General features: G+C 53.3%; 1 protein-coding gene across 1 annotated transcript in view; it reads right to left on the bottom strand.

Annotated features, from left to right (window-relative positions):
• Positions 1-6,347, bottom strand: part of SPACA6 (sperm acrosome associated 6) — a 34,202-nt gene extending 27,855 nt beyond the window's left edge. The window contains 3 exon segments of the mRNA XM_069088878.1: positions 5,267-5,344; positions 5,994-6,248; positions 6,251-6,347. Of these exon segments, the coding sequence (XP_068944979.1) occupies positions 5,267-5,344; positions 5,994-6,248; positions 6,251-6,332 (415 nt within the window). The 5' untranslated portion in view covers positions 6,333-6,347.
• Positions 6,348-9,693: the final 3,346 nt, after the last annotated feature.

Raw genomic sequence — 9,693 nt, 5'->3', positions numbered from 1 at the left:
CCCCTCATTCCACCATTAGCCCAGGGCCCCCTCATTCCACCATTAGCTCTGGGGTCCCTCATTCCATCATCATCACCTCAGATTCTTACACCCCAATATTATCATGGGGATCCTAACTCTCTCTTGGGCCTCCCTCCCACATTCTAGCAGGTTCCCCTCCCTACCCACCTCTAATTCCCCCACATGTATATTTATTTTTATCTTTATTTACATCCATTACCCTGTATGGATCCATGGATGCATGAGCCTTTATTCCCACAGTCACAGGTTCTCCCTCCCCCTACATGGTTATATCTTTTCCTTCTGCTCCTCTTCATTCCATGCCATTTTGCCCTAATATTGTTACCAACAGCCCCCTCCCTCCGTAGCCCCTCTCACTACCTCATTCATCTTCCCTCCACTCTCCCAACATCCCCCAGTACCTTTTGGCCTTATGCTGAATGATTTCACCCTTACTGCATTATTAACCCACATGATCCCGTCTCTGAAACAGACAGCCCTGAGGATGCCATTCTGCTCTAAATCCAAGATTCCCAGGTCCTTTATTCCACAGTCATCACACCCCGCACTCTGACATTACCCCAAGTCCCCCTCCTACGTTACAGAATGCCACCTCCCTCCAACACAATCTCGGGTCTGTTTTGTCCTTTATTATCATTCCATCCCTCCTTACTCCACCATTAAAAGAGCCTTGGCCCCATGTTGTCATGATCACAGGTCCCACCTACCTCACTTCATCATTATCATGTACTCCCCTACCTCCCAGCACTATGCCACACCTCCCTCAATGCGACTCTGTCACTCCAGGATCACAACATCTCTGGAGGAGGTAATCTCTGTGATGGTGTTGGCTCTAAATCAGGGATTCTCTGGCCGCTATTATCACCTTTTCCTTCCTCTTACTCCATCGTCGTCACCAGTTTATTCAACATAAGCACGATCTCCTCTCCTGCCAACATTACCACAGGCCTGTTCACTCTCATATAATCCAAACTTGCTCAATCCATCATTATCACATGCCCCAAGTTTGCATAGGCCCTCTCTTTTTCCGACATTAAAGCAGGACCCTGCAGCCCAACATCATCACATCCTATCTTGCTTTATCATGAAAACAGATCCCTTTACAACCTTCTCATAAGCCTCTTACTTTATTTTCACCTCCACAATCATCATAGGTGCCAGTTGACCCCAGAATTATCACATCCTCCCCTCTCACTGCCTCATCATTACCATATTTCTTCTGACTCCAACACTGAGGCCATCTCAAATCCATGTATCACATGTCCCTCCTATCTACCACATCATTATATCCCCCATCATTCAATCATTGTCTAAAGCCTGCCTCACTTTAACAATGAATTTAAGTCCCCCAAATAACAATTAAAACAGGTCCCTCAGATCTATAAGAAACAGGTCTCCTAAATCTATCATTAAACCAGGTCCCCTAAATGCATAGTTAAAACAGACCCCCTGGTTCATTCATTATCCCATCTATTCTCCTGATTTCCCTGCTGCCACAAGCCCTTTCTCCTCAGGTTCCCTCACTCCATATCCCTTCTGAATTCAACACAAAAAGAGCCAAGCCCCACCAATTCAATATCATTACATTAACTTCCTTATTACCACCCTCCCACCACGCTCCCACCATCATTAAAGAACTCTCATCACCGTTATCACGTCCATTCTCACTTGATCATTAAGACAAAATCCGTCCCACTCCCATATTAACATACACTCTTCACTCCAGTATCATCAAAGTCCCCTTCATTTCAATATTATTCCAGTGCTGGTCTAGATGTCTGCATCACCCCTGAATGGCTACATCTCTCTCACTTCCATGATCACTTCCATATTAGCCAGGTCTCCCTGCCCCTACCCCCAACTTCTGCCCTCAGGATCAAATCCCCTCTCAATTCCTCATTTAAGCAGCCTTCTTCAGCATATCACTTTCATAGGCCCTCCACCACTCACTGGAATAATTTCTCTTTATTCCATCACCATCACCCTTTGCAGAATCACAGGAGCTAAGAGTTGGAAAGGTCTTGGCAGTCATCTGGTTGGACTTACACCTTGACCAGGATCCCTATATTAGAGTATTCATGAAAAGCCTTTGCTTGAATCCCTCTAGGGAGGGGGAACTCATTGCCTCTGGAAGTACCCAATTTCATGCTGAGGCAGCTTTCACAGGAAGTTTTCTCTGACATCAAATTGGCCGCTTTGTAATTTCCACCCATGACTGACATCTGCTTGCTGGGCCAATGAGAGCAAGGCTAACGTCTCTTTTCCATGATGGTCCTTCAAATACTTGGAGACTGCCATGATGTCCTCTCAGAGCAGTCTCTTCTGAACCAGATTCAATATCCCTTTAAATGATGGTCATGGGATACTGACCCAAAGCCCTTTGCCCTCTTGGTGGACTACTCATTCCAGGGCAATGTTGGTCAATGTAAGCCAAATGGGCTGGTGTTAGGAGGTTATATAGTAGAAGTCAGGGGGTCTTCTTCCTGGGTGGGAGAGGGATTACCCTCATAGCCCCTCTCTTCCCTACTTTGGTTTGTCAACATGCTTCCCGAACTATGGTGTCCATGGCTGAGCTCAAGACTTCAGATGAGATTGGACCAAGGCATAGGACAGAGGTGTCACATCTAAGCAGGATATATTCCTGGATGCTATGGCTCTGTTAACACAGCCTAATGACCTCACTGGCATTAAACTTATGTATCTATATCTATATATCACACTGCTGACTCACACTGAGCTTGTATGATGCTATAACCCAAGTATTTTTCAGTTAAGCCATACCGCCTCCAACTTATTATACTTGCGGTGGAACCTGAATGTTTGAAGCCAAGGGAAGGACTTTACATTTATTCTTACTAAATTTCACCTTATCAGCTTCAGCCTCCCAATTTTCTGGATTCTCATCCTTCTTGACCTCTCTGTCGCCTCTGACACTGTTGATCACTCTCTCTTTTTTTTCTAGGTTTTTAGGACAGCATGCTCCCCTCCGACGTATCTGGCCCCTTGGCTGGATCATGTTATTTCTGAGTATTCCCTGTGAGCCTTCTCTTCTTCCTCCAAACTATTTCACTTGGTAATCTCCACAGCTCCCATGAATTAAATGATCATCTCTGCCGATATCTGTCTCAGATCTATTTATCCAGCCCTGATCTCTGCTACTTTCCAGTTTCACCTCTTCAGCTGTCTACTGGACACCTCCAACTGGATGATCTATAGCCATCTTAAGCTCAACATGTTTACAACTGTGGTCATTATCTTTCTTCCTAAACCAAACTCCCTGATTACCATCAATGGCACCACCACCCTCCCAGTCCCTCGCTCTTCACTGTCTCTCAAATCCGCCATATCCAATCTGCCACCAAGACCTGTTGATTTCATCTTTGCAACATCTCCCAAGTATCCCCCCTCTTCTCTTCTGACACCGTCACCTCCCTGGTGCAGACCCTCACCTGGAGTATTGCAATAGCCTGCTGCTGGGTCTGCCTGCCTCAAGTCTCTCTCCACTACAATCCATCCTCCAAATGGCAAAGTGATTTTCCTAAAACTCAGGGCTAAACACGTTACTCTCCTCTCACCCCACTCTCTCAGGACTCCAGGGCTCCTCCTCACCTCCAGGATCAAGTATAAAATCCTCTGTTTGGTTGCAAAGCCCTTCATAACCTGTGCCTTCTATCTTTCCAGTCTTTTCACACTCTCGAGGCAGCTGGTGCCACAGTGGATAGAGTACTGGGACTGGAATCAGGAAGACCTGAGTTCAAATCCAGCTTCAGACACTCACCAGCTCTGTGATCCTGGGCATGTCATTTAACCTCTGTTTGCCTCAGTTTCCTCAACTGTAAAGTGAGGATAATAGCAGCCTCTACCTCCCAGGATTGTGAGCATCCAGTGAGATATTAGTACCGTGCCTGGCATACAGCTGGTGCTACTAAGTGCTTTTCCCCTTCCCTTACACCTCGCCGTGTACTCTCTGGTCCAGGGACAATGGCTGCCTTCCTGTTCTTTGAACAAGAATTCTACATTTTCTCTTGTCTTTCCTCCTCATCTCTGCCTTTTGGTCTCTCATTTCTTTTTAAGTCCCACCTTCTACAGGAGGCTTTTCCAAATCCTTAATTCTAGCGCATTGTTAATTCTTTCCCATTTGTTCTGTCTATAGACTGTACATAGTTGTTTGTATGTTGTCTCTCCCATTAGACTGTGAGCTCCTTGAGAGAAGGAATGGCTCTTGCCTTTATATCTCCAGTACTTAGGATAGTGCCTGGTACACAGTAGGCATTTAATATACGCTTATTGACTGTGCCTTGAAGGTTTGTGTCAATTGCAATATTGGGAATGCACGCTTTCTATGCTGTTAGTTGTTATTGATGAAACACTCAATGGCATAGAAGCCAGCAGCACTCCAGTAGGAACCACCTAACAAACCAGCATGGAACCAGTCATTGGCTCCAGACATTCAATCAATGGGCAATGCCTGGTATCTCCTCATCTTTTCCAGAAGGATAGTGTGAGAGACTTTGGTCAAATGCTTTGCTAAAATCTAGGTAAGCTAGCTCTCCTGATCTACTTGTCTAGCAATCCTGTCAAAAGAGGAAAGCAGGTTAGTCTGGCACGAGCTGGTGCCTTAGTGACTTTTCTTTCACCATTTCTTTCACCCCTCCATGCAATATTATCTCAGACCACTGCCATACTATAACATCTATGAACCAGGTGGGCCTTAGGATTCCTTTTTAGCTCCAAATCTATGATTCTGCCCTCTTTACTCTCACACCCCCTCTTTCCTAGCCCCTTGTTACAGACCCTGCTCACTCTCATGATAGATCAGGTCCCCTCCTTCCTACATTACCATGCTTCTTTCAACACTGACAGGATGGAAGGTCCCCTGACTGTCAAGTTATCACACCCCCTTTATTCTGCCTCTCCTTTTTACATGTTTAAAACAGGTCCCTCATTCATTCCTCCATTATCATACGGCTTCCTCCTTCCCATCTTGTCACACTTTCTCCTCTTTATCCATTTAAAAAATAGACCTGTTCACAATGTTATCATTGCCGATCACTGTCACAGCCTCCCCCCCACCCCTCCCGCCAGGATTATCACAGACCCCCTCCCTTTAACAGCCTTATCACAGATCCCCTTTCCCCAACCTCATGATCATAAGACCTGCTCCCTCTATTCCAATGTGATCACAGCCCCACAGTGATCCCAAGGTCTCTCAGACCCAAGGTCTGAGGTCTGAGGCCATACTCACCTTTCGATGCAGCCTTTTCCTCCAGGGTGAAGATGGTCTGAGTGAAGGCATCATGCAGTCGGGTTCTCTCAGCATAATCTGGGGGGTGGGGGAGGGGAGCGTGGCAAGGGGGCAGGGGCTGGGCCCCAGAATCCACACCATGGGGTGGGGGGAGAGCACTCAGTTCTGAATGGGCCTTTACCCCTGAGAAGTGGGCTCTCAGCTACTCGGAGCTATGATATGCTTTTGAGGGAATTCCAAACTTCCCCTGGAGAGTGGGGTCAGAGAGGCCCAGCATGGGGGGAAGGGAGGGTTACTGGGTGCAGGGGCCCTGGGAGAATCCACCTTTGGCTAGGGAAATAGCAGCCAGGCCTAGGGGCAGGACCCATTTCAGGTGGTGTAGTGCTGGGTGCTTTTCTCCTGCTTCTCCCAGGCATATCTGGGGTCTCTGATGAGGGGAGGGAGGGAGTTCAGAGGGTCTCACATTGGTCACTGCCTCTGCTTGGGCCCTTGGGCCTCTGTAAAATGAGGGCACTGGATGAGCTGGCCTCCAAGGTCCCTCCCAGATCTGAATGGATGAGCCAAGGAAGGACCTTGAGATTCTCTAGACAATGGAAGGATAGGCCTGGAGATTCTCTATGGTGGCTTCGGCCTCTAGATCCCTGAGGGCACTAAGTGCTTCTCTCTTGGTGGCAGTAGGGGGAATGTGTCCTGGGGCTGAGCTACGCTGGGCTGGGGAGCTCCTCACTTATCTGGGTGTGGGTCAGGCCCTGGAAGGCTTCCATCAGCTGGGTCCCACACTGGGAACCCTGGCGGCTCTTCAGGCCTGTGAACAGCTGGCAGAGACGCTGCCGGTCAAGCTCAGAGGTGAAACAGAGCAGACAGCCCCAGGACACTGGGACACTCATCACCAGCAGCCTGAGGGCCAGGCCCAAGGCTAAGGGGGCCATTTGACTGGCCTGTGGGGACACAGCTAGGGCCATGGCCTGGGTAGGTGGGGAAGGAAAGCAGTAGAAGATGACCTTTGTGAGGTCATCAGAGAATGTGGGGGAGGGGACTCGGCCCCCAGGACCTCCCAAGTGTCCATCCCTCTGTCACTCAGGGACCTAGCCATCCTGTGCCCCCCTCCGCCCCAGGCCCACCCATCCCCAAGGACGAGGCATCCGTCAACTCAAACACCTCTCAGGGATCCAGGTATCCTAATGATCCCCCGAGCAGGTCCCAGAGTTGGAGGCTGGAGCTGAAGGTTAGGGCTGGAGGTTGGGGTCATCGGTAAGGCCAAGGTCAGAGGGTTATGGGTACAGAGGATCCTGGTTCTTGTCAGTTGATGGGCCGGCCTCCTGGCTCCCAAGAACCTCACCTGTGACCCTGGACGTCTTCACAGGTTAAAGGGTCTCAGGGACCGAGAGGACAGCGGGGGCAGGGGAGCAGAGGCAGAGAGACACAGAGACACAGACACAGACACACACACACACACACACACACACACACACACACACACACACACACAAATGGAAACAGCCAGACCCAGAGAGACACAGAGATGGAAAAACAGTGCTACTGGAAAACACAGATAGGGACAGAGAGGGACCCAGAGACATAGACACTGTCTCCCCCAGTGCCCAGTAAGAGGCAGGGTCACGTTGCTACTGGCCCCCAGCACAGTCTGCAGGGCCCTGCCTCAGGGAAGGTCCCCAACCAACAGCTCCCAGGCCGTGAGAAGCCCAGCCCCTGGCATGGGCCCCTCCCCCCCCTCTCCCCCTCCTCCTCCGGTGCAGGGCACAGCCCGGGGAAAGCTAGTGAGCCGTACAGTTATCTCCACAGGTGTCTCTCTCAACTGTACAACCTACTACCTCAGCCCGGGCAGCGCGTGAGGTGGACAGGGCCGGGCTGGGCGGGGGCTGGACCAGGCCGGCAGGGGGGCCCGGCGGCGATGCCAATCCCGACACAGACCCACAGACTCGAGCTTGTGTGTGGCCGGCGCCCCGCAAGGTCGGATCTACGGGTGGGTGCCAGGCTGCAGAATGGGCCCCCCCCAGGAGCCGGGTGCCTGGGCCACAACCCCTGCCCCCTCAGGGACCCAGGTGTCCTGATGCTCCAGCCCCTGCCCCTCTCAGGGAACCAGGCTTCCTGATCTCCCTGCCTCCCGCAGGGACCCAGGTGTCCTGATGCTCCAGCCCCTGCCCCATTTGGAGCACGAGGGAGGTGGTTCTTGCCCTCTCTGTGTTGTGAGGGGGATGAGGAGTCCTGACCTGGGCCTTCTTTCTGGGGGCAGGGTGGGGCATCCTTACCTGTCTGGGCCTTTGGCTACTTGGCCAAGATCTTGATCTTTTTCGGGGTCCTAGGAATACTGGCTTATTTCCTGGGAGCAGAGAAGAGGTAGGCAGTGAAGGCTGACCCAGAGGCCGGCAGACCTCTCTCTTTCTCACTGCTTTCTCTATTTGTAGGTTTGTGGGATTCTCGGTGTCCACTGTCTTCTCTACTTCTCCCTCCTTCCTTCCCTCTTTTTGCCTTTCCTTCCCTTTCAAGCCCACAACCTTCTCTTTTCCCCTCCTCTCAGTCTACCCCTCCATCCATCTCTGGTCTCAATTTGTGAGTCTGCTGTCTTTTTGTATCCATCTCTCTGTCTGTTTCAATCCCAGGACCTGCCTGGGCTTGGGCTGAGGGTCCCCTGTCTAGGTTTCCCTTTCCAGAGTCAGACCAGGGTCCGAGTCAATAGTACAGCTGCTCTTGCTTTGGGACCACCCCCCAGCCCTGGCCCTGTGCCGGCCTTGGAATCCCAGCATGCTCTGGGCCCAAGCCAGGGGAGGGGGAGGGGGGAAAAGGAATTGAAGAATCAGATAGTTGAGTCCTTTATCACACTAGGGGAAACTGAGGCTCAAGTAAGGGGTGCCCCTGGACCAAGGTCATATATCAGGACAGAACCCAGGGGTCCAGACCTTTAGCCCAGGGCCCTCTCAGGCATCTCTCTGGCTCAGAACCTGCATCAAAAGGGATGGATGGCTTCCACTGTGGGCTGGGGGGCAGTAAGTCTGGGTCCCCTCCCCTCCCCCGGCCCCCAGGGAGCCCCTGGGGGTCAGAGAGCAGGCCCAAACAGTCTGGCGTCATGGCAACCCGGGCTGGCGGCTGTACCGCCCCCTTAACCCCTGGAGAGCCGGACTCCAGCTGGGCTCAGGGAGGCGGAGGAAGGACCGGGTCCTGGTAGGGGGTGGGGGGCGGGAGGAGGTAGGTAGATAGGGGAGCTGAGTGATTTGGAAACCTGGGTTCCAGAGAGAGAAAGAGGAGAGCGAGCGAGCGAGCGAGCGAGCGAGCGAGAGAGAGAGAGAGAGAGAGAGAGAGAGAGAGAGAGAGATCTGGGGCTGGGGTTCAGGACTCCAGTTTCCTTAAACGAGGAAAGGAGACTGAGGGAATTTGGATGCCTGGGTCTCTTGAGAGGCCGCAGGCGGTGAGAGACTAGGACGCCTGGGTCCCAGAGGCCAGGGACGGGTTTCAGGATTCCTGGGTCCTCGGGGGATGGGGGATTGGGTTCCCCCTGTCCCTTCCACCCCCCACTAGGGCCTAGGTCTCTGAGGGGCTAGGGATTCGGGGATCCGGATGCCTGGTCCCGGAGGGATAGCGGAATGGAGGAACGGAACGTTTGGGTTCTTAAGGGGGCGGGGGCTGGGGGCCCGGATGCTCAAGTACCCTCCCCCGACAGACAGCCCCTGCCCCCGCCGCTGACCCCGGGCTGTCTGGCAGCCCAGACAGCCCCCCGGGCCGCCTCGCTCACCCTTGACCCCTTAATGCGGGCAGCCCCCGACCCCGCCCCTCCCCCTCCTCCCCTCCCGCCGCCCTGCCAGACGTTAACTCTCCCTGCGCCGGGAGCTCCCTCAGCGAACCGCCTTCCCTCCCCCCCCTCCCAGGGCCCCGGCCCCCCCCCCCCCCCCCCCCCCCCCCCCCCCCCCCCCCAGCTCCCTCTCCCGCACCATCGCCCCCCCCCCCCAGGGGCCCTGCCCAGGGGTCGGCCGGGATCCAGCCTCGGCCCCCACCCTCCACCCTGTTGCAGCCGCCCCCACCCCAGTCTCCATCTTTCCAGGGATGGGCCAGGCATCGTTGGCCGCCTTCTCCCACAACCCCGGGCCGGGGGCAGCTTCCCGACTCACCTTCCCCAGCACCTGCGGCCCTTCGGCCCCTCCCCGGGTCCGCCTGGCTGGGGCTCCATCCTCTGTCCTTGACCAGCCCCTCTCCGATTCTCTGGTCCTGCTGGCCGGCCGGCGGGCGGGAGGCTAGTCCCTTCGCCCCTTCTCCATCCCTGCTTTGGAATCTGGGGCTCAGTGTCTTCCTGTGCCCCGGAGCCTCGTTCTGTCTTAGGTTTTTCCTCCCTCTGTGTGCCTCTGAGTCTGTCTCTAGTCTCCAGGTCTCAGATCTCCCTCTCTCTGGGTTTCTCAGCCTCTTGAATCTCTCCGTTC

This window comes from Petaurus breviceps, unplaced genomic scaffold, assembly GCF_028583685.1.
Source record: "Petaurus breviceps papuanus isolate PSGF00001 unplaced genomic scaffold, PetGlider_PUasm1.0 185, whole genome shotgun sequence".
Classification (NCBI taxonomy): domain Eukaryota; kingdom Metazoa; phylum Chordata; class Mammalia; order Diprotodontia; family Petauridae; genus Petaurus; species Petaurus breviceps.
The sequence above is the reverse complement of the archived record's forward strand: the minus strand, read 5'-3'. Positions and strand labels throughout refer to the sequence as shown.